The 17,467-nt window shown below is 43.5% G+C and overlaps 1 protein-coding gene across 1 annotated transcript in view; it reads right to left on the bottom strand.

Moving 5' to 3' along the window:
• Nucleotides 1-2,873: 2,873 nt before the first annotated feature.
• LONRF2 (LON peptidase N-terminal domain and ring finger 2) overlaps nt 2,874-17,467 on the bottom strand; it is a 40,937-nt gene continuing 26,343 nt past the window's right edge. The window contains 5 exon segments of the mRNA XM_021925109.2: nt 2,874-6,334; nt 8,780-8,929; nt 12,141-12,303; nt 16,106-16,264; nt 17,290-17,411. Of these exon segments, the coding sequence (XP_021780801.2) occupies nt 6,140-6,334; nt 8,780-8,929; nt 12,141-12,303; nt 16,106-16,264; nt 17,290-17,411 (789 nt within the window). The 3' untranslated portion in view covers nt 2,874-6,139.

Raw genomic sequence — 17,467 nt, 5'->3', positions numbered from 1 at the left:
AACCTGAATCTCTTAATTGAGGGCCTCTCGGCTGACTCACACCTCACATAAACTTTAAAAAACATGACCATAGTCGCCTTTAAACATAAAAAGAGGACTATCTTGCGTTCTTGTATATAAAAACTCATTACATATTAGGGCCTTCCATAATGTTCCCCCCTATTCCTATAAATTTCAGATCTTGTCCCCACCCCATCAGGGCTGGAGACCAGAGAAAGAACACATTTTCTCCCAGACCCACTAACCCCAGGGCGCCCACAGGCCAGCCAGCTGCTCCTCTGACATGGGATCCATTTGAACCTAAACTTCCACCAAAAAGCAAGAACCAGAACCCTGCCAAGCACAGCTGCACACATTCTGGCGTCTATTGATCTTGTCACCACTGATCTGGGGGCTTTTGCTGGTTTCTGATCCAGAGGCCCAGACCCTCCAGCTAAGCCACTATTTCAACCAAGCACGGCGAATGCTGGGACCCACATCAGCATGAGTGGGGATCCACTTAGAAAGGAGACCCCAAGTCTCACATCCCAGAAGACACTGCCCAGCCCAGCAGCTCATGGCTGAAGATGACATGGCCCCGGCCACAACCTCACCGTGGGAGATAACCTGTCCCAGATATTAGAATCTCTGCCCTGGTGATGCCCACGGGCTGCCTCTCCTGAGGCACAAAGCGGGCACATGACATTTTTGCTGTTCTTCCTTTAAATGTTGAGGAGTCCACTAATGCTGATACACGCCCTGCTTTCTGCCAAAACATGCCCCCTACACTCCCACGTCCAAATGGAGACTCTGGTAGAAGGCTACTCTCTGTGCCATTCTAAAACTTAAGGGAGTGCCTTGCTTTCCCAGCAGGTAACTGCCCCCTATCAGTCAACTCCTCAACCCCTGGGGGAGGAGCACCCACCCCCAGTGCCTTCTCCTACCACCCCAGCCCGCTTTCCACCGCGACTTCCTGCCCTGCGTCTCCACAGCCACTCCCTCCCTGGGGTGACACACAAACACCACAAGTCTCTACTTACCCTTTACTGAACTATCAGTGCACACCCCCAGCCACACAACTGCCAGACTAGCCACCACGAGCCAAGACACACCACAATATCATCATCAGACTCTTATGTTTAACATATGTTAACAACTGCACCACGAAATTGTTAGAGGCCCCCCCAAAACGGCAGAACTACGTTCTTGACTAAGGCCATACACATCAAAGACCCAGCTATGGGCCAGCCTAAGGGACTCCTGTATCTCCACATCTTCCTCCTTTCCACTCTCAGAATAAAACGTTTTCTATGTTTTTCAGGGCAACGTATGCCCTACTCTTTAAAAGGTTTTGCTATCAAGTGACCTTAGTATGTCAACACAGCAGAGGACCAATTGCATTAATCATGATTTCTACATGTTATGATATTTTGACATCTCAGGGGCCTCGCTGACCCGGGAGAAACTGTCCGTCCCAGGGTGAGCCAATTCTTAGACATAGCAAAGGGCTACCCTGGGAGCAAAGTGACCAATCCAGAGGCCATCCTCCTCTCTCTGGCTCTTACAACCTAGGAGGCAATATCCCCCAGCCTAATCACCCAGGGCCAGGTGCCAGACAGCTAGAGACCATCCATACAGCCTAGCGTCTGAGCTGTTATTCAAATCAGCCAGTCTAAGCTGTTTCCCTGCCCTTCCCTGCAGAACACACAGGAGAGGGTCTGAGCCACGTTCACCCTCACTCCTGCTTCTGCCTGTCTCCCGTGCTTCCCCTCATGGCCCGGTGTGGTCTGCTGCGCCTCTGGTTCTTTCATTTCTACAGGAATTGTGAGGAACAGTAAACGTTGTCAATGGCATCCACCTCTCTCTGTCCTCAATCAGTCACCTCTATCAGACCCGGGTGCAAATTCGAGTTTATGTCCCCAACTTGGGGGAGTACAATGGTGGCACTTCACTTCCTGCATTATTTGTGCTCACCTAAAAGCTGAGCCACTGCTAAAAGGCTCTTTGATAGAATTCAGTAGTTGAGAAATGAAAGTCAAGGTGAGGCTGAGGTGAGGAGTCGTATAGGGAAAAAGACTTTCCCCCGGGAGGCAGAGCCAGTGCTCCGAAGGAAGTGTGTCACCCCAGTAGAGAGGGGGTGACGCTGGCAAAGGGGTTCAGTTATCTCCCTGCGTGGACGATGGCTCATGCAGCTCATCTTTCCCATCCACAACGGGCTTCCCTGGGAAGTAGGTTTCAGTGAACAATAGAAACAGAATGTGGCCTTTGGGAAGGATGATGTTGAATGGGAAGAATTCCTTCCACTGGCTGCCACTGCTGTCTGTGCTAAAAAATGGGGAGATGGGCTGGTCACGGTGACTCACGCCTGCAATCCCAGCACTTTGGGAGGCCAAGGTGGGCGGATCATGAGGTCAGGAGTTCGAGACCAGCCTGACCAACATGGTGAAGCCCTGTCTCTACCAAGAAACACACAAAAATTAGCTGGGCGTGGTGGTGCGTGCCTGTAGTCCCAGCTACTCAGGAGGCTGAGGCAGGAGAATCACTTGAACTCGGGAGGTGGAGGTTGCAGTGAGACAAGATTGCGCCATTGCACTCCAGGCTGGGCGACAGAGCGAGACTCCATCTCAAAAAAAAAAAAAAAAAAAAAGAGAGAGAAAAAAAAATGGGGAGACGGGGACCCCCCTACGCTACTTGATAGGTATACTGGGGAAAAATAAAACTTTGTGCTTTCAACTAAAAGAAATCAGCCACACTTATTTTCTTCTAATTTGCTATCACCTTTCTTCTCCGTATCTTTCACACTTCTTATTTGATAGATAGTATTTAAATTTTGAAGAGTGGTATTTACCCAAGTAATTTAAGCCGTGGGGCACAAAAGAAAACAAGGAGAAGAAACAGATGGGTATTTTTTAACAGCACTTAAAAATTATAACAAATTTGATGTAATACAGGCAATGGAGTATTTTGATGGTAACAACTGTCAATTTTCCAAAAAGTTTATAATAAAGTGATAATAACATAGTTCACTGTAATTCTACCATCCATAAACTTCAATTGTTCCTTGATGATTCAAAAGTCCTGTGGTAAGACTTAATATATATTAAGTTGAGATACAATTTGTTGAACAGTCTTGGTGTGTTTTTTTGTTTTGTTTGTTTGCTTTGTTGTTGTTTGTTTTGTTTTGTTTTGAGAGAGGGAGGAGGTTTAAGTGCAAAAAAATTTGTGACCCTAAAAATGAGATAATACTGTTGAATTTGGTACATGAATTGGTTAAGAATTATTGTGTTTCTATGCATAAACCTTGACATTTTAAATTATTTTCTTTTGAAACTTTAAAAAGTATCCTTTCGATTCTGAAGATGAGGACACACATGGGGGGATGGGATATGCTAAAAATGCCACAGGCTTTCAGAATGCTGCCTTTGGGATCCTACTCGCATTTCAAAGACACAGGCAGGTTTGGGCAATGAATGGAAAAATACCGAACAGCATGTATTGTTCCTCAAGAAGAAAAATGACTTCCCCACGCTGCTATTACTCTTTTCTGCTTTTATTCCAATGTAACGAGAGCATGACTGCTGGAGCACTTTCAGTACAATTAAGCTGGAATGTCCTGACATTGAATGAGAGATTACATTATTTTCTGAGAAACCCTTAGAATTGGCATCTCCCCAACAGAAAAGAGGCAGAAGGGGGCAGGCGGAGGAGGAAGCAGACCGTTCTGCTTTAGCTTGATTGGTAGCAAACTGAAGCCGGGGGGTTGTTTTTTTTAGGTTTGTAAAAGGAGGCTTCCTTCATGACATGACCGTAGGATGCTGTCACCCTGACCGGGTTACTGATGCGTGATGTTTCTAAGTGCTCGGTAAGTACCAATCTGCTCCCACGCTGCAGTATGCGGGGGTGTGATGCTGAACAGAGAGAGCACGACGTGATCATAGTTAATTCCCTCTGGTATCAAAAAAATAAAAACCTCTCTACCAAAAAATAAAAATGTGTGTTGCTCTCGTCTGCGTCATCATTGTTGTTCAGGCTTTTACATAACACGCAGAATGAGAAGGCTCAGAAAGCCAGGCAGAATGGTGAAGAAATAACTGAGTAGTTCTGATTCCAAGAACTGTGTGACCTTATGACATTTAAAGAGTGAGGAAGAGAAAGCAACAGGTTCCAAATGGTGTAGCAAGCTTACCAACTGAACTTCAGGAAGGCTCGTGGAGAAGCTGTGGTCACATTGTGGTTATTTAGACACCTCCAAATGGAAACAGCAATGACAACTATTCAGCTGTGATATGAAGGTACAAAAAAATTTTCCAAAAGGCAAAGGCCGAGAATGGTCAATGCACATCGATTTTCACGAACCACTTCTGGTAAAGGTCTTCGGGCATGTGAGATGCATTTTGTTTTCTTTATTTTATTCCAGTCAATGACTGATTCAGGTATTCCAATCAAATGATCAGGTTAGGTTATAATGCCTAAGAAAGCTGAATACTATTGTTAATGCATAAATTCATAAAATCTCTTAGAAATCACTTGGCCAAGCTGCCATTAAACCATCTCAAGATGATAGCTGAGATTCACAATAAGTGAGGCACTTGAAACATTGGATTGGAAAATACTTTCACATTTTCTCCTTATAATTAAGTGACGCTGGTATTTTCTAACTTCCACGATGAGACTGAGTTTTATCTACTGAAAACTAAAAGAAAAATTAATAATATTATAAAATCTTTCTAACAAAATGCTTGATGGATTGATATACCATCAATATTGTATATTATGAGATATGTATATTTTAAAACTGAAACATCACATACGCCTTCAATGAACAAAGCAAAACTGGCAGCTGTGATGTGTTCTTTAGTGGTTGTGACCCTCTGGTTAAGAACACCCACCTCATAGAGGAAGCCAACTAAATGTACCAGCTGGTTGGGCCAGAAAGAACATATAAGTATCTCAGATTCAGTTATTCCAATCAATATCACCAACGTGCATCACACGATGGAAATTACACTACTGTCCTGTAACAGATAACACCTGGTCTGATCACCATAAAACTTTCTTTCAAAAAAATAAAGATAATTTTAGGTTAGTGTTGGAGAAAAACTTACCGAATATTTACATCCCATACCAGCCATCCTCCCTTCGTATATTCTGATCTATTTTCCTGGAACAGACAGATTACCATGGCATGGCAGATTTTTAATGTTCTTGTATATTAATAAACGGATAGTAAACTGAAATTTATGGATGGGGCTAATTTCTAATGCAAATCCCAACAGAAAAAGATGACTGTTTCCTAAATGCTTAGTAACCATTGAGCAATGAGACAAGGTTCTACTTTCAAGGCATTCTTTGTACTTGGTGGTTTTATGTTTGACATCCCAATGCATATACAATTTTAACTCACTTTTGCTCACTTTATTGTGTGTAAATATATATATATATATATATGTATCTCCTCCAGTGAACTATACTGTTCTCAGGTTTTTCTATATCGAAGGTACACTTTCTTATGTTTTGACATTCATTTGATTACAACATGCAATTTACAACACCTGGGACTACAATAGGACATTAAACACAGTTCTATCCGGTGGCTACTACTTCTTGGGTAAGGACTAGTTTGGGCTCCTGCACTGAACAATGGTGTGATTATTCAATTTCACAGACAACTTCACAGCAACACGCAAAGCCTAAGCGTAGTTTTGGTTAGCCTGTGTTCTAAGAAATCCACTTCCAGATAAAAACGTGGTTCCCCATATTGTCTACACACTAAAGCATGCCTTTACCATCTGGCAGAGCAAGATCCTGACTGGGAAAGGAATCCTCCTTTCTCGTGAAACCTAAACCACATGTAAACTATCTGCAGGGTCCTGTGCTGTCAGTGAACTGTATTCCCCAAGCACCTGCTTCCAAGAGATTTTCTTAGGTTTTTTTTTTTTCCAACTATGGGCTCCATTCAGACTTCAGGCTAACCTTGTACAAGATCAGATCCCACCAGACACAGAATTGTCATTTTTGAGGACTCAATGTTTGGCAAGCGTCCCATTTTGGAACCTTATCCACAAGCACTTGACAAAGCACAATGAATGGACGGCTATTCGTCCATGCCTGACATTTATAAAAGTACAAGGGCTTCCAGAAACCTTGACAGAGAGAAAAATCAATTATTTCTCTCCCTGGCATTAGCCAGCTCTTGCCGACTATTCATCTTACGCGTGATGATGACTAATATCCGTCGGATGGCAAGGAGCCGCTCTTTGAGTGAGGTCATGCCGAGGATGGCCAGCTGAGCCTTGCGCTCCAGGGGCAGCACGGCCAGGATCCACCAGGACCAGGCAGGGCCGCTGGGATTACTCTGCAAAAGAGATGAGAGGAAAGCAAGATTAACACTGAAAATGCAAGCCTGTTCCCCAACTCAGTCTTTTGCTCCGCCAACAGACACGTGAGCAAGAATTAAAGGCCACCTTGTATTTTAGAGCTACTTCACAATTCATTCAGCTCTCAAAATACATCGTTTACTTTTACGGTACACGTTTAAAGGTGGGGGAACCACAAAAGGAAGAACCTGCAAAAAGAAGCATCTTCCACGGGGAGATTCTATGAATCAGTTGCTTCTGTTCTCTCCAGCTTTCAGTTAAGAGTATATACTGGTCAGAGGAGAAGACCATCACTTTAACCTTCACTTTCCAATGTTCTGTGCTATTATTTTTTATGTCTTAAGCATGCCATATAAAGCATAATACTGTAAGGGCTAAAAGTATGTGTCCAAGTTTGAGTGACATACTCAATGTGGCAAATGAGTGTATGAAACATATATATGTATGCATGTCATATGTAAGAGTTATCACAAATTATATACATAAGAATTATTATGCCACCAAATAACCTTTATTTCACATAATCAAACAGAGCACTTCTGGGCTAAGTGCTAGGCAAAAGCCAATCATACACTGGCTCTCAATATGCTTGGTATTGGAACCAAGATATCCAGGCCTTTTTGTTTCTAGGGTCTAGGATTCTTAACTCTATTCCTCCTCCAAAAATGTGCAGGATGCCAATAAGAGCCGGGACGGTGGACTCTGGAGTCGCCTTAGTTTAGGGTGAAGTAGATTATACTGGAGGATTAGGAACAGCACTGTGGCCAAAGCTCACTGGGGGTAGCCCAAGTCACTGTGAGGAAGACATCAATCTGCCCTTCAGAGGGAGAAAGGCACAGATGGAGAAAACAACCTTTTAAACAGATTCACACTCTTTTCCCCGCCTCATCTCGCAGAGAAAGAAGAAAACTGAGTAGCCTGCTTAATGGGAAGGACCTCATATAAAAATCGATATATTACCTAAAATCCCTCTGTAGTCATCAGAAAAATGGTTCCCCCAAAGACTCTAATTCCTGAAACCTGGGAATATGGTACCTTATATGGCAGAGCGAATTGGAGGATGTGATTCAGTTAAGGACTTTGGGATGGGGGGATTATCCTGATGGGCCCAATGTGTTCATATAGGGTCCTTTCTGGGCTGTGGTCAGAGGAACATGTGGCTTTGGAAGGACCATTGGAGAGAAGCAACATTGCTGGCTCTGATGGAGGAAGGAAGCCGAGGATTGCCACCAGCCTCTACAAGCTGCAAAGGCAAGGAAACAGACTCTCCCTCACAACCTCCACAGAGGAGCGCATGCTGCCATCACCTGGATCACAGTCTGGCCTGCAGAACCAGGACTGGAAGACAATACATATGTGTTGCTTTAAGCCACCACATTCGTGAAATTTCTTAACAGCAGTAGTCGGAAGCTAATATACCTGCCAAGTAGAGATGGATTAATTTGGTTAATAAACAAAAACTCCTAGAAAAAGAATGACTCATATCCTAATGCAAGTCAGTCTAACCATCATGTTTTCTGAGTCTGAGTTCCAGGACACTGTAGAACAAAGGCTTATGCAAAAAGGGCAAGTTAGAAAGGACTTAATGGCTATTTCTGGCAGTTAAAGCATTTTTCTGTGTTTGGAAAAGAAAGAATTCAGGCAGGGGGTAAAAAATAGAAGTGCCAAGAGATAGAAAAAAAAAAAGTTAAAATGGATGGGGAAAGACACAAAAGACATTTCACATCACCCTAAACCAGCTGAAAGCCAATCCCTCTCCCATACTGTCTTTGACAGCTGGGCATCCGTGTACAGGTGGGAGGTATACGCTCTCAGGTACAATCTTAAACCAGCCCAGCCTGGCTCTCCCATCTAATGCAGAGGAGAGGGCCACCTGAGCTTAGAAATGCTCCACAAACCTGAAGCTCATTCATTGCTTAAAGAACCAGCGTCACCAAGAGTACGCATAGGGAGCATCGGAGAAAGCCCATGACAGCTGGGCGGCAGTGTCCTTACAGGACAGGGAAGTCATGCTTCTAATGTCACAAGAAGGATGGGATTTTTCTCTTCACTTATTCAACATCTGTATACCAGGTGCAAGGCAATGCTATGTGCCGAAGGTGGAGTGTTCATGCCAATACAATAAAGTTACTACTTAAATTTTAAGATGTGAGTGAAAGAAGCAAAGGGCTGCAAACTGACAGTCAAGCAGAATAAAATGTTGTTAGAAAAGAAACTGTTCTGTTAGAAAGACTTTGTTGTTTTGCTTCACAAGTCCTGTGCTACCACAGTAGGTGCTCCTTTGGGCTGTTAGTAGAAGAACTGGCTCATAAGCAACCACACTGGGGTACCCAGCATCGTACTGCCAGGCTCTCCACCAGAACGATGGCTCAGCACACGACAGCAGGAAATAACAGAATTATAAAGGAAAAAGGAGAGCACACCTGAGGCTCCGGTTCTCTGTCTGGCATTACCCCAAAATGACTTAAAATTTGTTCTTTCATGCGATCCTGGAGAGACGCGAACCAGGAAACAGACTGTTGATGCACGGAATCGTGGAGAGCGGCAAGTTCTTCATACTCTGGACCCTCCACCTGACCAGGGAAAAAGGCACAGCCATATAAACCATCCATAGTAATGCACGTAACACAGTTAGCGACCTCTGCACTGCCACTGAGTGGATCTGTGGCATTTAGCACTTTAATAATTCATCAATTTCACAAAAATGGTGCATGCTCAATATAGAAAGCTGCATTTTTTTTGCATAGTTGAAATCTATCAATTGTATCTTGATTTTTCTCTTCATACCATAATATAAGCACATGTTTCATGTAATTTTGAATAATTTTCAATGGCTGCATGCAATTTTATATTTGAGATACATGCCAATTTACTTAACTATTCACGTAAGTTATTTAGAATAGTCTAGCTTTTTATTTTTAAAAATAACACAGTAATATAAACACTTATGCAAAAGTTGTTTTGTTTTCTTTTGTTTGTTGACAAGGGAGGGAGGTATGGTTTCCTCAGGGTAGTTTCCTAGAGACCTTGACAGAATTACCAAGTCAAAGGGTGACATTTTAAAAATTGTATTCCATATCACCAAACTATATTCCTAAAGGCATGATAGGGCAAGACTATCCTCATTACATTGGCCTGGGCTGATGGACTCCAGCTTGTCGTCGGCCACAGCACCTTAGACTGGCCAAGCTTGGCCTCTGGCCCCTATATCACTGTCATGTCTGTCATTAAATTATGCCTCGCTCCTGTTCAGGAACACCTGGCAGAGGAGGAAGAGCATGGAACTGGGAATCACGGGACCAGGGTTTGTTCTGGCTTCATCACCAACTCTCCTGTGTGAATCTAGCCAGTCTCACAGCCTCGTGAGGGCAGAGTTTTCTCATCTGTATAACAGGAATAAACCATGCAGGTCCTTTCCTGTTATAAAATTCCAGTACCTACAAAAATTATGGTGTGCTGAGAAATTATAATGTAATGCATACACCACCCTCAATTTGATTTATACGAATCAAATATTCATATGTGATAGAGGATTTTCTTGTAAAAGCAAGCTAAAATTATTTCATGTTGTAGCTATTTAAGCCCCCATTTTAAAATAAACACATACACTATGAAAAGCTGTCATCTACAACAACGGTCAATAAACCCTGCCGTCAGGTCTATCCACCCCGCAGAGAGACCCTGAAGATGATCACTTTCAGCCGTAGCTTTGAAACCCAGCTTTCTGGTCCAGTCTAGGGGTTGGGCTCCCTGCTGTGTTCCTCTGCACTGGGATGACCAGAAACCGCAGCTAGAGGAGGCAGAGAGGTAGCGTCCTGGGTGTGACTCCATTCACAAATCCTAAGTGTACACGACTGCCCCAAAAACGACTCCTAGTGTGATGTGGGGTGGCTGTGTACCCTCCCTTCCACATTTCCAAATGTCAGCCAAAGAATTTAAAAGAGGAATACGATAATTCCAAGGATTTCCTCCTTTTAAGTATTTTAAAATTTCTTGCTGCAGTATAATTTACAGACCAAAAAGTGCATAGATCTTGTTTAGCTCAAAGAGTTTTCTCAAAGAGTATACACCATTTCTCAACTGCATACACCAGTCTGACCATCACCCAAAACCAGATAGACATTTCCACTACCTAGAAAGATTCTTCACCGCCCCCGCCAGTCAATTACAAAGCCAACCCCACAAGCCTTTTCTGACTTCTGTCCCCAGAGTCTAGTTTTGCCTGTTCCTGGAAGTATACAGATGAAGCCACGCAGTATGTGTTCGTCCTGCGTCTGGCGTCTCTCACTTAGCATGTCTATGAGAGTCATCCATACTGTTTCGTGCACTAGTGGTTCATTTCTTTTTATTGACAGGTAGTATTGTATTGCATGGATGGACCACAATGTGTTCACTGACTCAAGTGTGATCAGCACCTGGGCTGTTCCTGGTTTGGAGCTATAATGGAGTAAGACTGTTACGGACATCCTTGTGTCAGTCTGTTGGAGAATCTCTCAAAACGTTTTGCTAATTTGTCAAATCATAGGTCCTGATATTTCTACGAGACACATGAAAAAATTCTTAGGGGGTAATAAATTCAAGTCTTTTCTATTTAGCTTTGGGAGGTATTTTTAAGTTGTAGATTTTGTCACGTTCTGAATTAATACCAATCTAGAAAACAGAGACTGACAGACTGCTGTTCCTGAGTCAAACCATGCTCACCACTATGTTTCCGGAAATCACATTTAATGGAAAACCGTCATGCTCATGCCTTCACACATTGTCTATGGCCGCTTTTGCACTGCAAGGGCAGAACTGAGTAGTTTTGACAGAGACCATATGGCCTGTGGAGTCTAAAGTACTTATTATCCAGCCCTTTACAGAAAAAGTTTGCCAGCTCCAGGGCTAGAGCATCCAATAGCAAATCACAAGCCTATTTTGCAATGTGCAGGTTTACATGTTGCCTAAGTACAGTAAGGTCTTTTTTTTTTTTTTTTTTTTTTGAGATGGAGTCTTGTTTTGTCGCCCAGGCTGGAGTGCAGTGGTGCCATCTCAGTTCACCGCAACCTTTGGCCCCCGGGTTCAAGCAATTCTCCTGCCTCAGCCTCCCAAGTAGCTGGGACTACAGGCGCCCCCCACCATGCATGGCTAATTTTTTATATTTTTAGTAGAACCAGGGTTTCACCGTGTTAGCCAGGATGGTCTCAATCTCCTGACCTCGTGATCTGCCCGCCTCGGCCTCCCAAAGTGCTGGGATTACAGGCGTGAGCCACCATGCCCAGCCAGATCATTTTTTTAAAAGGAGATTTCTGTACCAGCTCCCAACTCAGGTAAAAATCCACTGAGAAAATAAATAACTGCCGAAGGCAATGGCTCGTGCCTGTAGTCCCAGCGCTTTGGGACTACTACGCTTTGGCCGAGGACGGAGGACTGCTTGAGCCCAGGAGTTTGAAACCAGCTTGGGAAACACAGGGAGACTCTGTTTCAACAAAAAAAAATTTTTTTAATTAGCCACGTATGGTGGTGTGCACCTATGGTCCCAGCTACTCAGGAGGCTAAAGCAGGAGGATCGTTTGAGCCTGGGAGGTCAAGGCTGCAGTGAGCCGAGATCATGCTGCTGCACTCTGGCCTGCACGATAGAACGAGACCTTGACTCAAAAACAAACAAACAAACAAACAAATTTAAGTGATGAATTAAGGACTTAAGTAATACTGTCAGTACAAGTTTGACAAAGCTTTTCCACAACGCAAGAGGGAAACAAGAGGACAGACCTCTACAAAATACACCAGTACAATAAGCCTTACCTTTTCATCTTCAAGATACTCAATGTCCGCTGTGTTATAGCCGTCTCTGTGACGGTGGCTAAGCACTCGGAACCGACTGATGCCAATCGCGTCTACAACAGAACTTCCATCGGGAAACGTTCTCACGTCCTTAATCTCCAGCATGCATCCATATTCTGAAAGCCTGAAGAGACGGTTGGGAGAAATGACTGTGATTTTTAAAAGGCAGGGGGCCTTTAGTTTTCCCTGGATGAGGGTTTGCTTTTAGAAGGAATACAAAGCCACACAAAACGGTGTCTCCACATCAGACCAGCAAGGTTACTGTCGCTGAGAGACATGTGCACATGGTCGCTTCTGTTAGATGCTAAATATAGTGGTGATGGTGGCTGCAGGGGAAGGGCTCCAGGTGAGACAGGACTTGTGCCTTAGCAGTTCCAATAGGCTAGTGTTTTGGGAAGGAGTCGAGAGATGGGAAGAGATGAAATCTCAAATGTGGCTCCTCAGCCACCTTGGCGGGGCAACATCAGGACTGCCCAGCTGGTGCCATGCACACACTCGGCTTTCCAAAGCTCTCCCCAGCTCTTACCCACACTCTGTAACTATCACCCTTATCCTAGTGATATTCTCATGCTACCACGTGCCAAGTACCGCATGGAACAGTTTATAATACATATGCATTCAAGCCCACACTTAAAATTTGATTCATCAAAAGTCAACAAAGTGAAAACACAAGCTATAGGAGTTCCACGTGCACTGAGAATACAGAACACTAAAAAGAATGTGAAAAACAACAAGAAAAACCAGATAAACCACAAAACATATGTCTCTTGAACCCATCAGAGAGTGGAGATTGCTCAGGGTAACCAAACAAAGATCCCACAGGGAGAGAGTAGGCAGAGCCCAGGAAGAGACACAAAAGCGTGTAGGAAGAATTCAGCTATTTTTTTTTTTTTTTTTTTAACAAATTGCCAATGACCTTGTGTGGGCTGGCATCAGAGTGCAGGTCTGGAGAGCTGCATTCACAAAGGGAGTTTGCATCACACACAGGCTCTTAACCACAGATAAGAGGCTCCTTGGTGAGTCATGCCCTGCAGTGAGGCAGGCGTGGATGAGCTGACGTTTATTTGGAGGCCTCTGCTGGTGCTGGTTGCTGGGGCAGCAAGTCCTCCACCTTCAAAGGCACTCAGCTCCTCCTCCCTCCTGCCTTTGCCCACAAGGTCTTCACCTCATTCCAATTCTGCCAGCTCTGCCCTCCCCAACCAAAGTGCTGTGGAAAGCAGCCCCCGGCCACTGCCTTCATCTCCTTGCCTCCCCTTCACTCCTCCATATCCTACCGTTCCATTAAAATGCCTCCAAAAGTAGTCAGAGATGCCCTCTGAATTGCTCAGATCACTGGACAGGCTCCTGTCTGACCTCCCTAAGGCACGGCCCTGCAGACTGTTGCTGAGCCAATGCCTCTGCTCTCCTGCACCCTCTCTAACCAGCCCAGCCCTTCACAGCCCCTACCTCTGCATGTCCCTGCTGCTCCGTACTACCCAGGATGGTGCTCTAGGATATGGCTATTCTCATTCCAAAGCTCTCCCCAGCTCTTACCCACACTCTGATTATAACTATCACCCGTAACCCAGTGATATTCTCATGCTACCACGTGCCAAGCACCACACACAGCAGTTTATAATATATACGAATTCAAGCCCACACAACACGGAGGCTCAGAGGAATTAACTTCTCTAAGGCCACAGGGAGATTCAGAGCCGAAATGAGAATTCATGGCAGTGTGATTCTAAAGTCCTCATGGTGAGCAGCTTTACTACACATCCCTCAAACTAAAGAGCAGCAATGATTCAAACTGCCACCTGGATGCCTCTACTTATACACTTAATAAAACTCTGTCTTCCTGGCATCTAACAGGATGATCTCATTCACAGCGTGGGGAACCTGGAGGTGCCCTGAAGATTCCTCTTCAAGGGAGGACTGAATGCCCCCAGCAACCAGCAGAGGCCTCCAAATAAATGTCAGCTCCTCCAAGCCTGCCTCACTGCAGGGCATGACTCACCAAGGAGCCTCTTATCTGTGGTTAAGAGCCTGTGTGTGATGCAAACTCCCTTTGTGAGTGTAGCTCTCCAGACCTGCACTCTGATGCCAGCCCACACAAGGTCACTGGCAATTTGTTTAAAAAAAAAAAAAAAAAGCTGAATTCTTCCTACACGCTTTTATGTCTCTTCCTGGGCTCTGCCTACTCTCTCCCCGTAGGATCTTGTTTGGTTACCCTGAGCAACCTCCGCTCTCTGATGGCTTCAAGGAGTGTATGTTCTGTGGTTTATCTGCTTTTTCTTGTTTTTCTTGTTGTTTGGATGGGAATAACATTCTTTTCAGTGTTCTATATTCTCAGTGCAGGTGGAACTCTTATAGCTTATTTTTTCACTGTGCTGACTTTAGATGAATCAAATTTTAATATATTCTAATTTACTAAACTCTCCCTCTTTTATGTATTCTCAGCACCTGGTATAAAAAATCTTTCCCCATTCCAAATTATAAAGGCGGTCCCCAATATTTCCTCTTAAATGTTTTTATATTTTGTTTTTCACATTTCACATTAGGAATACAAATGTGTTATTTTTTATTTACGGCATAAAGTAAAGTTTTCTTCTCCCCTCTCATTTGGACTATCCACTAATTTTCTGGGCACCCTTTATTGAGTAGTTTGTCTTTTCTCATACAATTGTCTATAAATTTGGCGTCCATATACACGTGGACCTGTTTCGGATCTCTACCTTATTGTTTCATTGGTCTACTTACTAAGGCTTGTAAACTTGATATTATAGGAATGTTCTCCTGTTTGTTCAGCCAGATCTGGGCTTGGCCTTTTGCGTTTCCACACAGATTCTACAATCAGCTTGAGCAAGTCCATGAAGAAGCCTCCTGGAGATGTTGACAGAAATTCCTCTAGATTTGGGGAACTGGGTAGATACGGAATCTCTACGACATCGAGTCTCTGCACCAACAGACGTGGCATTTCTCTCCATTGATTCAGAACTTCTTGAATATCTTTCAAGTTTCAGAATTTTCTCCATAAAGGTCCTATACATATTTTAAAAAGTTCTGTCCCTAGGTATTTATGATAGAAAATTCTGAGTGGCCCTAAAAATGCAGTCTCCTCTTCTTCCTGGGCACGTGGGTGGACTATATTTGCCAGGCTCCTCTGCAGCAGGTGTGAACAGGAGGCAGCCCCCTTTCTCCAGAGTCCTTTAAGAGCACGTGCGCCTCCTCCACAGTTAGCACTTGGATGCAGTGACCTCATCATGACCATGTAGGGCTGACAAGGCCCTAAGGGATGGGAGGGTCCTGAGTCCCCAAATCAGTCTATAGAGGGGAACAACTTGCTGGCTCGCAACACCCTCTCTGGACAAAGACGTGAAACGAGGGGAGGGGAAAACCAAGCATAGTGCGTTTTTGTGAGACTGAAAATGATTTGGTTGTAGAGACAGAGAAAAAGCTTTGTGGAGGATATAGACATTTTTCTTTTAATTTTTTGTAGAGATGGGGTCTCCCTATGCTGCCTAAGCTGGTCTCCAACTCCTGGGCTCAAGCGATTCTCCCACCCTAGCCTCCCAACGTGCTGGGATTACAAGCGTGAGCCACCAAGCCCAGCCGCAATTTTTCTAGACCTCAAAAGTTGGACTAGATTTGTTTGTATATAAACGAGGATAAAGAAAATTGCAGGCAGAGGCAAGCATGGAGGTGTGGAGGCATGAGGTGTCACAAGAGAAGGGCAAGTAGCATGGCAGTGGACTAGCTTGAAAGGAAGAGGTGGGCAGTGAGGCTAGAAAGAAGGGATGGGACCGCATTGTGGGCAGCCTTGAACTTGGACTTTGCTATGTAATGGGAGTCACTGGAGGTTTTCAAGCATCAGCCTAAATCATTCTGCAAGAAAAACGTCAAACGTTGCCCTTCATTAGGACCCTTTGAATGCTGACAGTTCTTACCCTGCGTGCTCAGCAGACAGACACATGCCAAACCGCTTGGTGCCAGTTTCCATGCATCTTCTTATCATAAGCCGATAGCGGGGCTCAAAGACGTGGAGTGGACACGGGACCGTGGGGAAGGCCATGGCACACACAAAGATGGGGACGTCTCTGGTCAGACTGCAGAAGTAAGGGGACATGTTATCTCAGATACATGAGCTATTAGATCAGAGGGTAGTACTGGCCACCAAAACAGCAAAAGCTAGCCAACCTCAGCTCTCCCCTCTACAAAACAAAACCCTCAGGCTAAGAGGGACAAGAAAGCCAAGGACTATAGCACATGAAAATTCTCTGCTCACCCAGATTTCCTGACAAATCTGTCTTATTTAACTTGAGAAAGGAGAAGATGCTGAATTATATTACTTTGCTTGGAAAAGTTATACCTTTTAAGCACTCTATAAAAATTATAATAAAAGCAAAAACTGCATAGTACTCAAAGGCAATGAGTTTTAAATAGAAGAGTGGAAGAGTGATAAGATCGCTACTAAAATACAAAACTTTTACCATTTTAAAAGATGAAAACTGTCAAGCCTGTCGTGATTCGCAAACCTGGGTATTAGTTCTCATTCTCTCTACTTTTTAAAACTGTGCTTCACTTTACTCCATTTTGCAGATATTACATTAAAACAATTTTTGAGGTAAAATATATAATTTACTATTCTTAAGTATACAATTCATCAGTAACAAATACATTTATATTATTTGCCTTTTATTTATTTTTAAATAATTTTTTAAATACAGAGATGGGGTCTTGCTATGTTGGCCAGGTTGGTCTTGAACTTCTAAGCTCAGGCAATCCTCCTGCCTTGGCCTCCCAAAATGCTAGTATTATAGGCATGAGCCACTGTGCCCAGCCTTCTTTGCTTTTTAAATCCTGAAAAATTCAGTATCACTTATTGACATACAAAAAGCAACTATATAATTTTGTTAAAACACTGTAAAAATACCTTATTAAAAAAGAAAAAAATTCTTATAACTTCTTGCAATTATGTTTCCAAAAATACTTTATAACTAACATTTGTTTCCATTTACACGCCAAGAGAGTTCTCTGCCATGAAAAGAAAATCTGAGGTGAAGCTGAATCTGAGGTGAAGCTTAAGTTCAATCTGAACTTAAGACCAAGGACACACAACATGAGCACTTACTTTGACAGTTCTGACATTTCTTCATCATAAATTCTCTTCCTATCAGACAATTCATCCGGCAAATATCGAAATATTAATTCTTCGGCCAGAACAGTTATGTTAAAGTTCCTGCTTGCCAATAACTTCAACAAAAACAAACAAAAATAGTCAAATGATACTGTATGGTAATTGACTCTAA

Source organism: Papio anubis, chromosome 14, assembly GCF_008728515.1.
Source record: "Papio anubis isolate 15944 chromosome 14, Panubis1.0, whole genome shotgun sequence".
Classification (NCBI taxonomy): domain Eukaryota; kingdom Metazoa; phylum Chordata; class Mammalia; order Primates; family Cercopithecidae; genus Papio; species Papio anubis.
The sequence above is the reverse complement of the archived record's forward strand: the minus strand, read 5'-3'. Positions and strand labels throughout refer to the sequence as shown.